Here is a 21562-nt window from a genome sequence, read left to right as displayed (position 1 = left end):
ATGTGAAATAGCGATGACACCAAAGTTCAACTTACCTTTTCTGCCTGGAGCCACGCTGGAAAGGCAAATGAAAGTGCTGCACTTCAAAGACTGGTAAGAAGGGTGGATCAAAATTGTGAATCGCCATTTAACGAAACAAACTTCCACGTGTTCACGCATGCCGTGTTGCTTGTGACAAATGACACCAAAACCAATAAACCTCAATATCGGCAAATCGGTATACATTTACTCCAAGATTTGAATTCAGATAGTAAATCTATGCTTTTTTCTCATAATAAAACATTTTATAAACATTAAACATGAGCTTTAGAGTTTCGTGTCGAGTCTTAGTATTGTGCTGTGTTTGATGACACCAAAGGTCACAAGCAACACCAACTTTTTAAGAACTCTAACTGAAACTTAATCAGATACGTAATATACTGCAATTGCGTTTAAAAGTAAATTTTGACTTCATACTATTAGTCAAATTTAAATCACGTGAGCTAAAACATCACATTTAATTTCTACATGATTTCTAAAAAGATGATGCGTTGACCTCGTTGTAAGCACATGCCAAACAGCATTCAAATTTGACTTTCAAGTTATTTATTTCATATTCTGTTGAACAGAGTATGTTGAGCTATCTCATTTTATCTCTTCTTCATATTATCAATTGATTACAATCACTAACCCAATGAAAACAGCCCATAATTAAGTAAAAATCAAATTTTCTTAACACTGGTATCAGGCGGGCACCTTTTGACCTTGGCTCATATATATATATATATATATATATATATATATATATATATATATATATATATATATATATACTGTTGGATGGGAGCATCACCCTTGAATCATATACCTATGATGTTCGCATGGGTGTACGATCCGATAGTGATGTCGTTTCTTCTTCTCTTTACTAGCCTATCCTGCTTCTTTGGTTTGTGATTGTATTTTTGACAGGGGATATTTTTTTTTCTGTAAATCTTCTGCCTGTTTGTTCTTGGTTATTTATAATTTAGCTTATGATATCTTTAGGTTATGATTTTGATTTACATTTGTACTATTTTTGTTAGATTGCTTGTTTTTTTGTTTCAGCGGTCTCTCATATAACCTCAATTGTGTTGGAAGAGACCTAAAGCAACAAACAAACAAAATATATATATATACTGCATGTCGTGTGTATAATTTTATGGGTTTTATTTTAAAGTTCTATTACTTCAAATGACCCTAGTGTTTTGAGGGATTTTTTTTTTCGTTTTTTTTTTTTTTTCATTAAAAATAGTATGTAATTTCTGTTTGGATTCATTCGTTTTCCTCTCAGACCAAGACTGCTGTTTTACACAGAGACCAGACAGGCCTGGGCTTCAGCATTGCTGGTGGTAGGGGCTCCGTTCCCTTCAAGGGAGATGATAATGTAAGTAAAACGTTCTTTCTCTCCCCATAAAGGTTTGATTACTCCAGTTTCATGGATATATTCATCGACCATTTTCCCCCTTTCCTTGCCTTTCTTGGCAGCCTGGGCGAAGTGTGGATGATGACTGATCAAGAACTTATTGTTGCATACAGTTTCTGTCTTCTTTTTTCCCTCTCCCTCTTTAGCATTAAAAAAGAAAAGAAAATAATACTGTGCCAAGTATTGGATATATAGACGGTGTTAAGTACAAATAGCTAGTCCTAAATATTTTTCAAAGCTTATACGTTCACCATGGCTGTCAATTTTCCGTATATTTACAGAATACCATATTTTATAAACCCTCAGTATATTTTCCAATTACCTGCTAAACAGGAAAAAAGTATAAGTACATAATGGTTTGTTTTTTGTTTTGTTTTTTTTTTTACTGGAGTTCAGCGCTCGGACAGGGGTCGGTCAATGGGTTTGCGTAAAAGTTCAGTAATTTTTTACTCCCGAATTTGCACACCCTGCTTATTTTTGCATACAATTTCTTTCTTTTTTTTTTTTTTTGGTTCTCTCCCCTTTTATCATTAAATAATAATAAAAAAATAATAGTGTGCCAATTAATGGAAATATGGACAGTTTAAAGTACAAATAGCTTCTTATAACTATTTTTCAAAGCTTCTATGTTCCGTATATATATATATATATATATATATATATATATATATATATATATATATATATATATATATATATATATATATATATATATATATATGGAATTCAGTATGTTATAAAATAAACCCTCAGTATATTTTCCATTCACCTACTAAATGGAAGAAAATCCCCAAATAAGTTCATATTGTCTTTTTACTGGAGTTCAGCGCTCAGAAAGGGCCACGTCAAAAATGTGTTTGCGTTCAACAGTCGCAACGTCACTTCCCTCGTAATGTTGCATGGTAACTTAGTAACTGGCTCTAAACTATCGGAACAATGGCGGACGCCCGTATGAAATATTTCTCCGACTAGCATAAAAGCGTATCCAGAGGGAAAAAAAAGCATTATAAACCTGATCATGTTTTGACTTTTTACACATTCTGATCACAAGACATATGAAAAGATGAAGAATAAAAAAGTACCAATTTTCTTTGTTTAGAACCACGATGGCCGCCGTTGCTGGGCGACGTGACATCAGACTATTGAATCCAATTGGCAAACCTGATTCACTTTCTTTCAGTTAAAGACAAAAATATCCCAGCCAAGTTTTGTTCCAATCAGGACATCATATATATATATATATATATATATATATATATATATATATATATATATATATATATATATATATATATATATATATGTATATAATATATATACATATATATATATAGGATTGGAATGAAAATAGAAAAGTTCAATCTCTTAAATAGTTCATGGATTTCAACCATGAAAAAGCTCGTATTGAAAAATTTGGCCAGAAAACTCGTCCTTCAAACATCGATCGATTTTAAATGACTCTCATTTTGGCAAAAACTCTCAAACCTGGGACTAAGTTAAGTATCAGGTTTGAGAGTTTTTTTTCCAAGATGAGAGTCATTTATTTAAATCGATTGATATTTATTTGAAGGACAAGTTTTCTGGCCAAATTTTTAAGATAGTGTTTTTTTTTCCAGAGGGTGGCAATTATTAACTGGTTAACCAATTATTTCTAGTCTACATAAACCACTATTGACTAGACATACCACTGCTTGCTTCTTGCTTTATCATTATCTTTTGTTTACTCAATTTGATAACTTGGCTTTTGGTTATACACACATGCCGAATTTTTCGTAATTTTACAAATTTTAGACAAATTTCATGGCCAAATATTAAATTTTATGGAAAATTACGAATTTTTAATTCTTAGTAATACTAGATAATATTAATAATAATGATAATAATGATAATGATAAGAAGAAGAAGAACTACTACTACTACTACTACCACTACTACTACTACTACTACTACTACTACTACTACTACTACTACTACTACTACTACTACTACTATTACTACTATAATAAGGATAATAATAATAATAATAATATTGTGGTTGTTCATACACAATTTCCGAAATTACGAATTTCCTTGTCAAATTACTTAAAATTGACATAAAATTTACTAAATTTGAAGTTTTCAATTTGGCATGTCTGGTTATATGTATTATTCATTATTTTTCATATGACATACAACATTAATTTTTGTAGATCTGTCACAAAAGATTTATGTGGCTGGCTGAGAAAACCCGAAAAGATGCGCAAAATTCATAAATTGAGTTATGTATGCAGTGGTGTAGACCACATCTTTCTGATCATTTACCAATTTAAATTTCTTTTTTCCATTTTTATTAGAGCCCGAGTTATGAATTTTTTTTTCTGAATAAAATTTGTTGCTGTGGGAAACACTTTATCTTCGATTTTGGCTCATGTCTCGAATCGAAACTTGCCGCATCTTCTCGGGTTTCCCAGCTAGCCTCACATTTATCGAGTCTTCAGTTATTTGATTTACAAGGTTGTCCATTTTCCGTATGTTTATGGAATTCAGAATGTTTATTGAACCTCAGTATATTTTCCAGTCACCTGGTGAATGGTAATAAATTAGTACGTGCGGCTATGTGGTCTCGCTGTATGACACTCGCTTTCGGATTGGAAGGTCGTGGGGTCGAGCATCACTCTGCGCATAGTTGAGTCCTTGGAAAATGCTCTTTACTCACATTCTCTCACCGTACTTAGGTGTAAAATGAGTACCTGGTCGTTAATAGCGATGTCTCTGTCAAAAAATAATTCTAATATCGCCTCACAGGCGTCATGTCTCGTTCTACATGTTACGTGTTGCCGTTGGTCAGGGACCCGTTTTAAAGCGCTTTGAGCACGTTTAGTGGATATTGCTCTATATAAAAGCTCAAGTTTGTTTTGTTTGTTTGTTTGTTTGTTTCGTACGTAATGTCTTTTTAATTGGAATTCAATGCCCCATCGGACGATGTGTTTGCGTTAAAGTTCAGTAGATTTTTGCCTGCTGAATGGACAATCTTGGGGTTCCTCTTTGTTGGATTTTGTGCTTGTGTCTGGATGAGACTTGTGGTGATCTCAAACTAAGTATATTGGTGGTATGCTCTTGGAATCTACATCTGATCCCTATTTGTTCCCAGTTCCCCTATGTCTTACCTTTTCTTGGGTGCTTTAATTGTAATTCTAGAACTTTTAACTGTCCCATTTTCTTCCTTTTTACTGGCGCTGATATAACCTTAATGTGTTGCAAGCGCCGTAAAACCCTTAAAAACAAAAAAAAACATTTGTGGGTACTTGTTAAACGTGCATAAAATTTGTATTTTGAAAGGATTATATGTCGCTGTGTCAACGTTCTACTGTAATGTCTTCTATAGAGTGTATTGATATATACATATAATATATAATATCTAGTCATATTCAGCCCCGAAAGCTTGCTGAAACAGCTGTCTGTTCAAAATATGCAGGCTTGCTACTTAAAATCGATAGAATTGTTTGACTCACTCAATCCTAGAGATTTTTGCTACTTTTCAAAATTCGAAAAAATGTATTTAAAATGAGCATGTACATCGATGGTTTAATTCAACTATCATTAACATGTAAAAACTAAAAACATTAGCTTTGATTCTAGATACGCCAATAATTTGGCTCAGAAAAATGTAATGAATAGGCATGGGATAAAAGTAACCCGGGTAAACTACGGATATAGTCGGTGTTAGGGTTGAGTGAGTTAAGCGTTTTTAAGCTGCTAGAAGTTGTGGACTGTAAAAAGTCATAAACAAAAATGAATAGAACAGCTTTGAAAAAAGATAGAAATGCCAAACACGGAACGTTTCGGGCTCAAAATCTTTGGTCAGCCAATAACAAAAACATGGGTTTTTCATTCATTAAATCCATTTACCCTCTCCTTACCAACTATAGGAAAATCGTCACATTCGTTACGACACAACCAACATTTTTCTTGTTCAAATTTCTCTTGTACATCATAAAATTTAAAGAAAATGAACAGTGTGTTGTAGAGCATGTTTTGCTAAAGAAAATATTTATCGCAAGAATTTTACTGCTATTGTGTTTGAGTGATAAAAAATCTATTTTTGTGTTAGTTGGGTGTGGGGTTATGGGGAAAATCCTGAAACTGGCTGGTAAGGAGAGGGTTAAGGTATTTGTGGAGCAGATCCATAGAGACACTTAAAAACCAGTGTTGCTATTTGTTACAGTGAATGACATAATCAGTCTGATGGTGAAAAGTTTTGAACTGAGATATTGCCAAGTTTAGTTTGAAGGTCAATTTTTTTTTATTTTATCAAAAATGAGTTCTTGTCATAAATGATTAAATCAACCCTTTTTGTACATCTTCGGTAAATATCAAAGCTTAATTTCACTTCTAAATATTTTTTTACAGCTCGTCCAAGTTGAAAAAGTATGAAATTTGAGAAAAGTTGCTGGATACCTTTCCTTTCCCATTCATCTGACCATAACTTCATGAAAAAAAATCACCCGATTTACTTCAAATAAAGATTAAAATGCTCTGGGGTGCATATTCTTTCAGAAAATACCCCCCCCCCCCCCCCCCCCCCCCACACAAAAAAATAAATAAATGCAAATTCAAAATGTTCACCTTCCGACTGATGATGTCATCCACTGATACATTTTGATTTTGTTGTCAATCCTAATAGTATAAATGACGGGTAGCCTGTGCAGCTGTAAAAGAAGATTTACTTCCAAGAAATTGGGATTTCTGTTTCTCTCTGTAGCAGGTCTGCAATAGATGTGTTGACTGGTTGTTTTTTTGTTTTGTTTTGTTTTTTTTAAAAGGATATTTATATTTATATATTGATTTTTGTTTGTCTATGTTTGTGTGTATAAGTGTATAAGTGTATATTTATATATATATAAATTTGTAATCGTGACTCGTGTTCAAGGTCTTACTGGATGTTTTGGTTTGGGAAAGAGGAAAAACGTTTTTTAATCATTGGTCTTCATAATAATGGGGGGGGGGGTCCCAATAGCTGAGTTGATAGAGCACTCGCTTCACACACAAAGGGACCGGGATCGATCCCGTGTGCAGTCGATGTTTTTTTTTCTGAACCCTCCCTCCCATCCACTCTGCAGTGAATGGGTTGCTGATGAGTCTATTAGATTTGTGGGACTAGTGTCCTATCCAAAGGATAGCAAGCAATTGATAAACTCCGGCTCCATGGGCCGACGAATGGCTTTGAAGGACTACTCAATAATATTGTCAGACTCTTGTTAACTCTGTCTATTGTCATAGTCTATTTTTGGTTTGTTTTTTTTTGTAAATAGTGTCTCTCCAATTGTGAACACTTCATCAATGTATAAGAAATTTTGTTGCTTCAAGAACGAAAAAAAATTATTTTTTTTCATTCTCTTCTCATTTTCTTTTCTTTCTTTAATTATTTCTACACGCATTTTTTTTCATTTATTTTATTTTTGGGCAATTTGCTTTTTATTTTATTTTTTCACTCCAGATTTACAATCTCCTCGAGGTTTGTATACATTGAAGTAACACGTTTTATTTATATAGTCTCGTTCTTGTGTCATTCAATGTTAATGTTAAAACGACTTTACCCTTGCATCCATTCATATGACACATCCCCCCCTCTCCACCAATTTACTTCAATCCAATGCATGTGTAGATGTGTAGACATGAATTTTGTAGTGTGTGTAGATGATATGATGGTTAGCCTGACTGGCGGATGAAATATGACTCACAGGATCAACACGGTGTTATGTCATAGTGATAACGATGCTGGAAATGGAATTTATTGATGCATTGCGTTTAGTAAAAATAAAAATTTAAAAAAAAAAAAAAAAAGCTCACGACAATCCGCCAGCCGGATATAACGCACCGACTTACAAAACTATTGTGTAACCTTAAATGTTTATATTTTGATAGATAGAATTTAGTGAGAACTACTCATAAAAATGGCTGGCTAAAAAAAACAATAACAAAGAGCTGAGTGACGTCAATTTCGTTCTATCTATATTTAAAAATATGAAATTGGGGAGGTTTGTTTGTTTTGTTATTGAAGAGGTTGGAATATCGTTCAGGGGTCAGCATGGCTCAGTGAGTGGTACAGGCTTTGCTTTCTACCCGAAAGGTACTGAGTTCGATCACCTGCCACTGGGCTGTGCAACCTCGCACTAGCTCAGCGTGCGGCGCTGCTCTGTGGCTTGCACCCGAGTCATTCCAGTTCCAGTCTCCCGTGGAACGAACCCTGAAGACAAATTTTCCCAATGGGATGAATAGAAGGAATGGATTTTACTTTTTTTTTTTTTTTTTTTTTTTGTTTTTTTTTTTTGTAATGCATGTACCCGAAATTTCATCCTGACTTTGTATTCACTTTTTGGCATTCGCTGTACCCTACCATAAGACTGGTGTGACAGGATTGGTCACATATGTAAGCAGGTGGTGCATGGAGCCATTGGGCTCATTGGAGCCGGAGGAGTTTATCCCGGTTTCTATAGCGTGAAACGGACACTAGCAATTGCTTGCTATCCTTTGGATAGGACGCTAGTCTTTCGTAAAGTACTTTCCTCCAAATCTAACAGACTCAGCTACCCATTCACTGCTGGGTGGACAAAGGGGTCAGAAAAAAATCTCAACATCTCAACTGCACCCGGGATCGATCTTGGTCCCTTTGCATGTGAAGCGAATGCTCTACCAACTGAGCTATGAGGATCCCCTGCATGGAGTAGACTTATGACATTTGTCTTGTCTGCTGACCGATTAGACCTGAAGTTTTCCATAAAAGGAATGCAAAAACAAGTAACAAAGCCACAAAATTAGCCGCATACAAAGCACTTTCAGTTTTTTAATCTTTCTGATAATCACCTGTCATGCTAGCAACTGTTTTTATAATGATTTATAAAGCACCTCAGATATACTGCTAGTGTTATGTTACTGTTACCTCTTAGTTAAAAGCAATCGCATTTCGATGGCAAGTGAACAGGAAATGGCAATGCTGCTGCTGCATTCTTTGATCTTTTCTCTTCTTGCGATTTATTGATTGTCCATGGATGTTTTTAAAAAAGATATTTCTCCTCCCTGTTTCAATTGTTGTATTGTGAGGCATACCTGAAGTGTTAGTCTAACTGTCAGTTTTACCTGGTGTGATGATGATGATGGTGTTGATGATGATGATGATGGTGATGATGATGATGATGATCGTGATGTTGATGATGATGATGATGGTGATGATGATGATGATGATCGTGATGATGATGGTGATGGTGATGATGATGGTAAGGATGGTTTTATTTTTTTTCTAAGAAACTTCTTTTTATTTTGATTGCCATAAATTATAACAATAATAATGATAATTATTATAGTTATGAATAATGATGTTAATGATGATGATGATGATGATGATGATGATAATGATAATGATTATAATAATAACAATCATAATAATGATATTCATAATAATAATGATAATAATAATAATGATAATAATATTATTATAATAATAATAATAATAATAATAATAATAATAATAATAATAATAATAATAATAATAATAATAATAATAATAATCATCATCATAACGATTTGAAAAGAAAGGGATTGAAAAACGGCCACATATGTCCTATTGCTGGTGACAAATTGGAAATTGTAGGACGGCATGAAGGGGAATAAACAAACCTGCACGTGTATCAACCATCATCTGATTGTATTATGTGTTATTGTCAGTCCTTCGTGTTTGTGGTCCATGGTGGCCACCATGGAGATGTTTTCTCCTACACCACTTCTATTCTTCAACTCTGTGCCCTTTGCGTAAAGCTGGTAAGCCACATTGATTGTCTTGCAAAGTGAAAAACCCGTAACGAATGATGGAGAAATTTGGGGTATGTAGAAGTGTTCAATGATGAAAACAGAGAATAGAAATGTCACGGTGTGTGAGGGACAAACTCGGGACCCGTTTGATACGGCACTCTCTGCCTGGCTGGAGAGAGAGAGAGAGAGAGAGAGAGAAGAGAGAGAGAGAGGGAGAGAGAGGAAGGAGAGGAGAGAGAGAGAGAGAGAGAGAGAAGAGAGCAGTTGCACTAGCCACTGAGCCATCCAGCATCTGGCAGAGAGAGAGAGAGAGAGAGAGTGAGAGAGAGCAGTTGCACTAGCACTGGAGCCGATCCAAGCACTGGCAGAGAGAGCAGAGAGGGAGAGAGAGAGAGCAGTCACTAGCCACGAGCATCCAGATCTGCAAGAGAGAGAGGGAGAGAGAGCAGTTGCACTTTTCACTGAGCTATCCAGCATCTGGCAGAGATGAGAGATGGGAAGAGAGAGCAGTTACTAGCCACTGGCCATCCAGCCAATGGCTGGCGACAACTCACTGATCTCCTCTCTCTCTCTCTCTCTCTCTCTCTCTCTCTCTCTCTCTCTCTCTCTCTATCTCTCTCTCTCTCTCACTCTCTCTCTCTTCTCTCTCTCTCTCTCTCTCTCTCTTGTGTCTGTGCCAGACGGAGAATGCCGTGTCAATTGGTTCCCGAGTTGGACTCTCTGACATTGCTATATATTAATTCTCTGCTTTCATCTGGCACTTCTCAATAACCTATATTTCTCATCATTATTGATGTAAGTGCCCACTCCACAATTTTTCTGAACCGTAACGAATGTTTGTATTACTCATAAGCCATATTTTCTTCACTAAATTTTTCAAGTTTGAATATGATATATAGTATTTATTTCTAAAAAAAATATTTTAAAATTGTCTAATTTCTTCTCAACACAACTGCTATTCCAAACCTCCACTTCTTTGAAACTTGTTTTCGACTCTCTCAACTGTATCAAAATGTGGATTATCAGGCCCACACTGGGGGAAACAGAATTCCAATCTCCTCTTTATGTGACTGGACGTTTTAGGTTCAATTCTTATCAGATTTCTGTTGTTTGATGTTTTTTGTTGTTGTTTTGCTTTTAAAAATATTATTATGGTTTTAAATATTGACACCAAATATCATTTTCGTTTGAATTTGTCAAGTTTTATCGCTATTTTTCTTCTGTATTCTTTTCTTTTGTTTAATTGCTATTTGCAAGCAAGCTGCCTGTAGAAGATGACAATAACACAACTTTTGCATGACTTAACCAACCATTTATGCCTGCAGCTGATAAAACCCTAATAGTTTTAAAGATACAGCCAGATGGAATGAATTTTAGTTTGAATTGAAATCTGATTTGAAACAGTTCATCATTTTTTCAAATTTCCACTGTTTTGGTTACACGTAACCGTCATAGTTTAATGTTCATTTTGTTCATGCGACTACTCGGCACTTATTGAAGAGTAACCAACCATTGCGTTCATCTGGCAGATATTATTTTCTTTGGTAATTCATTTGAAAATGTAACTTTCTTTCTTTCTTTTCTTTTTTTTAAAAAAAAGATTGATCTAAGATTTCCATTTACAGACCAGCCTATTTGAAAATCGATAAAATTCGTAATTTTTAATAGATAAACATTGTAGTCGCTGTAGTTAACCATAAAAATCAATAATTCTTCACCCCCCCCCCCCCCCCATCCCGCACAAGGATTAAATAACACTTCTTGATGTAGTCTGGCATCAACGTTCATCGTTTTCAATGAGTTTTCATGACTTCCAAATGCCCGTCAACCTCTGAAATTGGAGCCAAGATTTATTTTTTTTTTTCGTAATTCAACGAGTTTTGGTTGGCGGGTCTGCATAAAGATTTTGTTTTTTGAAATGTCTCCTCTCTGTATAAAACTGTCAGGGAGGGGAATTTAATGAAAGTTACTTGGATTGTCCTTAAGAAAGAAAAGTGAAATTGATGTAAGCTTCAATTTAATATACGAAGACAGATAAAAAGGACGGTTCGGGTTTCCCCGAAAACTTAACAACGCTACTACCACATGATCTCATTCGTCTGTAGTGTTTCATTCATCCTGTTTTGTTGATAAAGGGGAAACCTGAAATGTTCAATATATCTGTTTTCGTATGTTAAATTGAAGCTTACATTCAATTTCACATTGTTATATATTTCTTTGAGCTTCGAGCAGCAACATTTACATTAAGAAAGAAAGACAACAAGGAAACAACTGAGAGTCTGTTGTCATACTTATAACGAAATAATTTTTCCTCTTATCACACGTTTTAAAGATTTTTTTTTTCTTTTTCATTACCAAATTGTCGCCTACTTAATTTTAAAACCGTCTTTCCTTGTATTGTGTCGTTGCAGGCCATCTACATATCTAAAATCACCCCCAATGGGACGGCCGACAAAGAGGGAACACTACAGGTTGGCGATAGAATTGTTTCGGTGAGTTTAACTTTTGATGGTGACTGTAATTAATATTAATCATTTGCATACCTATAGGTCAATTTGCTGATTCTTGGAAGTGTAGGGGCTATGTTGTGGGCTATGTGGTCTAGTGTTGTGACGCTCGCGTTCGGATTGGAAGGTTCTGGGTTCAAGCCAAGCCTCGCTGATGCATAATTGAGTCCTTAGTCTTAGAAAATATCCTTTACTCACATTCTCTCACCGTTCTCTCTTTTGGAAAAAAATGTAATATTGCTTATTCGGTGTCATGTCTTGTTCTACATGTTACGTGTTGCTATTAGTCAGGGACCCTTTGTAAAGTGCTTTGAGCTCGAAGTTTTTTTTGGGGGTTTTTTTTGGTGTGTTATTGTTATTTATGGGGCTTTTTGGCCTTGTGGTGTGATGCTTGCCTTAGGACTGGGAGGTGCCTGATTCGAGTCCCACATTGTTTAGTCCTTGGGAAAGGCTCTTTACTCATCTGCTATCGTCATATTCAGATGTACAATGAGTATTGCCTTTATCAATGTTCTTTCTGTCCAATGAAATTTGTTACAGTTACTTAGAGGCACTATATCTCATCCTACATGTTAACTCACTCAATCCTAGAGATTTCTGCTACTTTTCAAAATTGGAAAATATGTTTTAAAAAGGAGCATGTACTTAGATAGTTTTATTCAACTACCATTAACATGCCAAAACTAAAAACATTAGCTTTGATACTGCGCCTATAATTTGTCTCAGAAAAATGTAATAAATGGGCATGGGGTAAAAGTAACCCCGGGTACACTACGGATATAGTCGGTGTTAGGGTTGAGTGAGTTAAGTGTCTCTATTGATTAGGACAAATATGAATGGAAGAGAGTTGTATGATACTGTCTACAGACGGGTGGAATGGGTTAGACATTTGTGGGCAGCCAATGTCAATGAGGTCGACGCTAGATAGTAAGTAAGTAAGTTGACTTGGGACCCCTTGAAAAGCATGTAAAGTACATTTCATTATGTGGAGATTGCTGTAGATGGAAGTTTAAGTTTTCTAAAAAAAACAATATAATAATAATGCTGAAAACTTATATAGCGCTATAACTCCGAGACACCAGACTCTAAGGGCTTAAATTACAAATTACTTAGGCTGATAACATAATCATTTACACACACAAGCACACACACACATACACACACACACACACACACACACACACAACACAAACCAAACCTATCTTGCTTCTCATACCATCTACTAAAATCGAAACAGATAATATGTTTTAAGCGAACGTTTAAAAATAGACAAAGATTCTTTTTCACGAATGCTCTGCGGTAAGGCGTTCCAAATAGAGGGTCCGAAATGACAAAAGGATCTCATTCCAGCAATAAAAAACAAAGAGCAAGCTAGATATAAATATTCTTTAAAAAATTTTTATCCAACTTTCCAATTAGATCAATGACGTAGACATGGCTGATGCCAGACACGACCAAGCCGTGGCCCTCTTGACGGGCCTGGACCGCACCATCAAGCTGGTGGTCTACAGGGAGAGGATCGTCCCCAAGGGAGAGGAAGGTCAGTCCCAGCCCCCGACCCCGGGGAGTGTCAAGATGCCAGGCATCACGCAACCCGTCATCAACTGGCAGAGGACCAACAGTCAGGGTGGGTACTTTGTGATCTATTGTGTTAATCCTTCTATCAGGGGGAGGGGGGGGGGGTTTGATTCTGAATGGGACAAAAATGAAGAATCACGTGGTGACTGTCAGGTTTTAACAAGACTCATCCAGCCTTCTCGACAGTTCAACATGTACTGACAGTCATGCGATTCTTCACTTGTAACCCGATATTGGAATTGGCTTCAACAGTCATGACGTCAATTCCCTCGTATTGACGCATGGTAACTTAGTAACTGGCTCTAAACTATCGGAACAATGTACAACGCCCTAATGAAATATTTCTCAGACGAACATAAAATTGTATCCAGAGGAGAAAAACATTATAAATCCGATCATGTTTTGACTTTTATACTTTCTGATCACATGACATATGAAAAGTTCTAGCCAGCTCGAAGAATAAAATAAAAACTACAGATTTTCTTTGTTTAGAACCAAACTGCTCGCCGTTGCTGGGCGACGTGACATCAGACTATTGAATCCAATTGGGGTATGTGATAGAGTTGCTATTGTCCGCTTCACGCTATAGAGACCGGGATAAATTCTGGCTCCATGGGCCAAATGGCTCTGAAGGACTAGTTTTACACAATAGGAATAACACCATTTTGATACAATGAGTCAGATCTGATGGAAAGTACTGTGCGATATCCACAAGGGTAGCAAGCAATTGCTGTATACCTGAATGACTGCAGATTGTGGTGGTCTAAGCCAATCATTACAACAAACAACGATAGGACTATGCAGATTTCATTTTTGTGTACAAATATAGAAGAAATAACTGTCCCTATGCGACCTGCCTGGATGGGTAATGGAGACACCAGTATGGTAGAGTTCCAGATTAGAGAGACCTCACTAGACATTAACTCACTCAAACTCAACCCTAGAGATTTTTGCTACTTTTCAAAATTGGAAAAATTTTTTATTAAAAATGAGCATGTACATAGATGGTTTTATTCCACTATCATCACCATGCAAAAGAAATGAAAACATTAGCTTTGATACTACGCCTATAATTTGTCTCAGAAAAATGTAACAAATAGGCATGGAGTAAAACTAACCCGGGTAAACTACGGATATATTTGGTATTAATGTTGAGTGAGTTAACATAAGAGGTGAGGTCCATTAGGGTTGAAATAGATTAACAGATAAACAAATTGATCTACACAAATTTTTATTGGATTTTCCAAAACCCTTTGATTTTTGAATTTATTCCTCTTCATAAGTTGCAATGACCCTCCCCCACTCCCCCTTCTCTCTCTTTACAGAGATGGGAACAACAAGAGTCTCCCCAACGCCTCAACATTCAACCCTGAGTCCAGGGGGAGCTGCATCTCCATCATTGAGCTCAGGAGCCTCAGGTTCATACTCCTTGTCGAGTCCCGTCAGTGCCAGTCTTCCAGCCGCCTCCTCTCCGACGAGTCCCGGTCTTTATAACCACCACCACCACCACCACCAAGGGAGCAGCAGCATTGCCGTCGTCTGCCCCACCATCCAACAGCCCGTCATCATCGACAGGCCGGCTTCTTCCGCTTCCTTATCCTCTGCTTCACCCTTCAGCTCAGCCATACCGACCTCCTACTCCTATCTCAGTCAGAGTCCATACACCGTCACCACCACCACCACCACCATCATGGGCAGCAGCAGCAACAGCAGTGCAACTAACAGCAGCAGCTTAACGACCACGACGACGAGAGTGCCCCCGATATCCCCCAGTGTCGTGTCCCCGAGTTTCAGCTCAAAGACTAATTTCCCCCCTTCTTCAACAATATCAGCACCCGCGTCCGATTGGTCATCGACCCCGGTCACGACAACGGTACAACCGCCTCGATTCGTCTATCCAGGCTTCAACAAATCATCATCAGCCCCGTCGGTGCCACCTTCTACTTATTCTACCGTTCACTCGGCCTCCTCCCCGATCCCCTCATCATCCATATCATCCCCCTCTCATAGACTATCGTCAAATTTATCATCAACGTCACCCTCATCGCCGTCCACCGTCACCACCTCTTCTTCCGTCTTGCCAGCATCCCAGTCCATAGCTATCTCCCCCGTCACGCTCCACGTATCCCGCTCACCTCCAAGTGCCAGCACTGTTCCTGTCACCGCCACCGCGACCTCCCCTGTCCCCACTTATTTCCACCCCAACACACAAGACCCCGTGGCCTTGGGCACAGGGGATCATCTTCACAATCATGTTGTAGACAAGAGGTCTTCTCCTTCTCCATATCCTGTTGAGGTGAGATATCATTCGATAAATGTGTCAGTGCATGACATCATCAGTCGGAAGGTGAAAATTTTGGACTTGCCCCCCCCCCCCCCCCCCCCCCTCCCCATTTTCTGAAAGAATAAGCTCCCCAGAGCATTTTAATCTTTATTTGAAGTAAATCGGATGATTTTTCATGAAGTTATGGTCAGATGAATGGGAAAGGTATCCAGCAACTTTTCCCAAATTTCATACTTTTTCAACTTGACTAGCTGTAAATAATATTTAGAAGTGAAATTAAGCTTTGATATTTCCTGACGAAGGGTTGATTTAATCATTTATTATGACAAGAACTCATTTTTGATAAAAAGTTACCTTCTAACTAAACTTAGCAATATCTCAGTTCAAACCTTTTCACCATCCGACTGATTATGTCATCCACTGTAACAAATAACTAAATAGATATATTTAAAGAAAGATAAATAAATACATTGTTTTAAAAGATTAAATAAATTAATTAATTTTTTAAAATTCCTTTTATTTATCCCAAAGAGGAAATTTGTCTCTCGTGTCTATTCCAAGGAAAGACAGGAATAGCCCAGGTGTCAGCCCCAGTGCAATGCCACAAAATGAGAGAGGGCGAGGTGACTTGTTCAAGGCCGTGCAATATCTTGAACTGGGTACCTTTTGTATATGAAGTAAAGACCTTACCACTGTACCACACTGCCCGATACAATTTAAATAGGGTTGCCAATTCTCCGTAGAATTACACGATTCACTATGTTAAAAAACATAATAATAATAATAAAGTTTATTTGTATAGCGCCCAATCCCGTTGACAAAACAGCTCTTGGCGCACAAAATTGTAAAACATCATTAGAAACATTTTTGTACACACACCCATTTATACAAGCACGCACACACACACACACACACTCACAAAGACCCGCACATTCACCAAAACGTGCAAATTCATACAGAGACGAAAAATATATGTTAACATGAATTATTGAATAAAATCATATCACGACGTTGAACAATAATGGCGGAAGAAGGGAGATTATATATATATATTTCCCACTAACCTGGTGACATTGAAAAAGTATGGATTTTAAAAATGTGTTTTTTACTGGAAATCAGGGTTCAGATAGGGGTTGGTCAGTCTGTTCGCGTAAAAGCTCAGCAAATTTTTTCCATTCTGAATCAGCAACCTTGTGTAAAGTGCATTTGAAAATGCATTGATGAGATTTAAAATTGAATAACAATGTAAAATAAAGAGAATAAAGAAGTCCAAGACAATAGAGAATATAAAAGTCACAGTGAAAAGGTGCCATACGGGGGACCAGGGATCCATTTAGTGAGACACCCTCTGATTAGCGTGCAACTGCACTAGCTCTCTCTCTCTATCTCTCTCTCACTCTCTTTTTCTCTCTCTCTCTCTCTCTCTCTCTTTCTCTTTCTCTCTTTCTCTCTCTCTCTCTCTCTCTCTCTCTCTATCTCTCTCTCTCTCTCTGTCTCTTTCTCTTTTATAATTTATGTTGGTTTTCTATCTGACAGGATGTAGTAATAGTAAAGGCTCTTTTTCTCTTTTTCTCTCTTTCTCTCTCTCTCTCCCTCTCCCTTTCCCTCCCTCCCTCCCTCTCTCTCTCCTCTCTCTCTCCTCCCTCTCTCTCTCTCTCTCTCTCTCTCTCTCTCTCTCTCTCTCTCTCTCTCTCTCTCTCTCTCTCTCTCTCTCTCTCTCTCTCTCTCTCTCTCTCTCTCTCTCTCTCTCTCTCTCTCTCTCTCTCATTTATAATTTATTTTGGTTTTCTATCTGACAGGATGTGGTAATAGTAAAGGCAGGAGGTCCCCTGGGTTTGAGTATCGTGGGTGGCAGTGATCACTCCAGTCAGCCCTTTGGAGGAGACGAACCTGGGGTCTTTGTGTCCAAGGTATGGGATTTCACTATTTATTTATTCTCTCTCACCTCTAGTCCAATAGGAGTGTATGGAAAAACAAGTTATTCTGTCACCTTTTCCATTTATGACCATGAAAGATCTTATTAGTCTTGAATAATTGACTGGTCAAAGATAAGATTTTATACATATTTCATAGCTGCTGCTTCGCTTCAATTTTAGAGGGGGTCCCAGTAGCTCAGTTGGTAGAGCACTCGCTTCACAGGTACAAGGGCTGTGATTGATTCCGGGCGCAGTTGAGATTTTTTTTTGGAAACCTTCTTGCCGCTCACCCAGCTGTTAGATCTGATGGAAAGTACTTTCTGATAGACTAGCGTCCTTTCCAAAGGATAGCAAGCAATTGCTATTGTCCATTTCACGCTATAGAAACCAGGATAAACTCTGGTTCGGTGGGTCTAATGGCTCTGAAGGACAACTTTAAGAGAACAACTCTCTCGAGTTCATATGCATGGAAAATCTAACAAATTTGTTCAATTTTCAATGAGGGTGAACTCGATAGAGTTAAAAGACGTAAATCTTGAACGATTTAAGATAAATATATTTTTTTTTTATTTATAGATCACACAATCTTGTCATAATTGTTGCTGGGCTTCAGTTTCAGATGATGATAGTTAAATGAGCTTTTATATAGCGCAATATCCACTAAACGTGCTCAAAGTGCTTTACAAGCGGTCCCTGGCCAACAGCAACACTTAACATGTAGGACATGACATGACGCCTGTTACGTGATATTGCAAATTTTTTTTCGGACACAGACAACGTTGTAAACAGCCAGGTACACGTTTGACACCTGACTCATACATGTCGAATCTTACGAATTTTTCGTAATTTTACGAACTTTAGACAAATTTCATGGCCAAATACTAAATTTTATGGAAAATTACGAATTTTTAATTCTTAGTAATACTTATTAATAATAATAATGATAAGAAGAAGAACAACAACTACTACTAACTACTACTACTCCTAGTATACTACTACTATTACTACTATAATAATAATAATAATAATATTGTGATTGTTCGTACACAATTTCAGAAGTTACGAATTTCCTTGTCAAATTACCAGTGATGATACTTTTCCACGGATCCGCGGAAATCCGCGGTTTTCTTTCCTTTCCTCGGTTTTCCTCCTCAGATCCTCGATCCGCGGATATTTCCTTCATTTCCTCCTTTTTTTTTTATATAATAAATCTTTAAAAAATACCTCCTTTTTAAAAAAAAAAATATATATATATAAAAAATTTCCTCCTTTTACTGGACTCCGGGCGTTTTAAAATTGTACTCAAAAGAAGTCATCCTGCCTACTTTCCTGTGGTGCAAGAATGTTCTAGGTGAGTTTTCCGTTTTTCCGAGACTTTTCCTCCTTTTTGACTTTTTGTGAGTATCATCACTGAATTACTTAAAATTGACATAAAAATTACTAAATTTGAAGTTTTCAATTTGGCATGTCTGCTGAGTACATTGAGAGAATGTGAATAAAGAGCCCTTTCCAAGGAAAGGCTGGAACCCAGGACGTTCTGATCTGAAAGCGTGTGCCATACCACATAGCCACACAAGTTGATGATAGTTGATAATCTTTGGTGAGGGGTCTGCAAGTTGGTTTAAAAATGTTTAAAACCTTTTTCTTTTTAAAACTTTCAGATTGTTGCCGATGGAGCTGCAGCAAGGACCAACCTCAAGGTCGGAGATAGACTATTATCTGTAAGTCCATGCTATCTTTTTGTGAACTGGTCATCAAACTCATTTGAATGATGATGATATAGAAAGTCATAAACAAAAATGAATATTATAACAGCTTCAAAAAAGAAATTATTCCAAACACAGAACATTTCGGGCTCAAAACCCTTCTTCAGCAAACAACAAAAAACAATAAAGACATCAATACATTACTAAATTCCAGATAGACGACAGCGATATATTTTAGGTCCTATATGTAGAAAAATCTCGGGAAATGTGGATATGTGGTTTGATTTTGATTTTGATTCCTTCCCCAAAATTCCCGATTTTTTGGGGTTTTTTCTTTTCTAATGTTAATTTCCCCTTCCTCGCATGGTATGGTGTTTGACTTCCCCGATCCTGTTTTCCTTTTCATGTGTGCACAGGTAAATAACAAAGACCTCCAAGAGGCCACCCACCAAGAGGCTGTGATGGCGTTGATATCCCCCACCTACGAGATTCACCTCAGGGTCAGACACGACCCCCCTCCTGAGGGACTACAGGTGAGAGAGAGAGAGAGAGAGAGAGAGAGAGAGAGAGAGAGAGAGAGAGAGAGAGTTGCAGACTTAGTAGATATTGTAATGGGTGGAAGGATGGATGGGTTTTGAGTTTGGAATTTGGGCTTCTACGAGAATGTTTTCATGATGCGAGTCTGTGACTCCTTACATAAACCCGATAATCCACATTTGGATAGAAAATTGAAAATCAAGCCCAGATTCCGTGGAAAATAAGGTTTGGAAAAGCAGTTAGGCTTAGAAGGCTTAGAAGAAATGCAACAAGAAATTCATTTAAGCCTTTTATTGATTCTTTGTGGATCCGTTTTTCCATTGCATTTTCAACATCTGTTAGTTTAGCGTTAAACACCCGTTTCTTATCATTTATTTTAGCAGTGAACAGTTCTGCATTTATCACGTTTTAGAACTCGCATATCTCACTTTATTATTTTCAAAGTTATAAATGTGGAATTCACTCTTGATATTTTGCTATGAATTGATAATGATAAGTTGGTTATACATAATAATGTCATCAACGATTGATGACGTGGTTCGACTACAAATCTCATGATAAATTGTTATTCTTTTACAAGATAGAGCAGTGAATTAGTCTTCTCAGTAATTTCTTTCTTTATTTGATTTATTCATTTATTTATATATTCATTTATTTATTTCTATATTTATTTATTTGTTTATGTATGTATTCTTTTATTTATTTATTAATTTATTTATTTTTCAAAGAAGTTTAGTGTGGTATGTTAATATAAGCAAGAAGGATTGTTTTTCCTAGTCCCATGTTTTGTGGAGTTTCCAAAATTTTAAACTTTAAACATTTAAAAAAATTGAATGACTAAATCAACCCTCGATTCCATTTCTCCACCTCTTCCACCCTGCCCCTGCTGTACAAATTTCCTCCATTGCTGCTTCTTTCCACGTTTTTTGCCAAATTTTATATTTTTACGATTAGCAATTTAAGCCTTTTATTGAATCTTTGTGAATCCGTTTTCCATTGCATTTTCAACATCTGTTAGTTTAGCGTTAAACACCCGTTTCTTATCATTTATTTTCGCATCGCAAAATCAGTAAAGAAGACATACTGGGCGGGATTCATGACCTCCCATAGTGGGCAGGGAGGCACTTACTGTGTCTTCTATCTCCCTTTTTCTGTTTTCCAACATGCTTTCTGTCTTTGTCTTTGTCTTGGAATGAGATTACTTTGTTTTGTCCTGGCCCCCTGGCTGGGAGGGAAACAGTCAAATGTATAGTTAGTTTTGGGATACTTTGTTTTGTCCTGGCCCCCTGGCTGGGAGGGAAACAGTCAAATGTATAGTTAGTTTTGGGAGATGATATTTTTTTTCTTGTAAATCATCTCTCTGTTATACAACGTATTATATTAACTTTTACATATGTACGATTTGTAAACAATTGAGTGTGTTCCTCTTGGTGGGGACCTGTGCTTGTGTCTGGATGAGACATTTAATGATCTCAAACTAAGTACACTGATAGTGTGCTCTTGGAATCTACATCTGTTTCCTATTTGAACCAAATCCCCTTTTGGGTGCTTTAATTGTAATTCTAGAACTTTGTATTATCCCATTTTCTTCCTTTTTACTAGCGCTGATATGACTTAAATGTCTTGCAAGCGCCGTAAAACCCTTAAAAACAAACAAAAACAAAGAAGACATACCAAGCAGCAGTTTATAAGCAAAAATCATACCACTGTGCTACATTCCCCCAATTTCTACACTACCCCCCATTTGGTGCTGGGAAAGCCACACTATAAACATTTTTTTAAAAGATTCTAGAAACAAAAGAGTAATT

The 21562-nt window shown here is 36.9% G+C and overlaps 1 protein-coding gene across 16 annotated transcripts in view; it reads left to right on the top strand.

Annotated features, from left to right (window-relative positions):
- LOC144957355 (uncharacterized) overlaps positions 1-21562 on the top strand; it is a 142981-nt gene that overhangs the window by 61368 nt on the left and 60051 nt on the right. For 15 of the 16 annotated variants that reach the window (XM_078888534.1, XM_078888548.1, XM_078888547.1 and 12 more), the window contains exons 20-27: positions 1310-1402; positions 6918-6935; positions 11638-11718; positions 13153-13360; positions 14637-15607; positions 17395-17505; positions 19173-19232; positions 19634-19750. In XM_078888534.1, coding sequence (XP_078744660.1) covers positions 1310-1402; positions 6918-6935; positions 11638-11718; positions 13153-13360; positions 14637-15607; positions 17395-17505; positions 19173-19232; positions 19634-19750 — 1659 coding nt within the window. The remainder of the gene's footprint in view (positions 1-1309; positions 1403-6917; positions 6936-11637; positions 11719-13152; positions 13361-14636; positions 15608-17394; positions 17506-19172; positions 19233-19633; positions 19751-21562) is intronic. The other variant, XM_078888533.1, reaches the window with a different exon arrangement.

The sequence above is a fragment of the Berghia stephanieae genome, chromosome 11 (assembly GCF_034508935.2).
Source record: "Berghia stephanieae isolate SIO BIC M18660-M18661 chromosome 11, UCSD_Bste_1.3, whole genome shotgun sequence".
In the NCBI taxonomy this organism is placed as follows: domain Eukaryota; kingdom Metazoa; phylum Mollusca; class Gastropoda; order Nudibranchia; family Aeolidiidae; genus Berghia; species Berghia stephanieae.
This window is presented reverse-complemented; position numbering and strand designations above follow the sequence as displayed.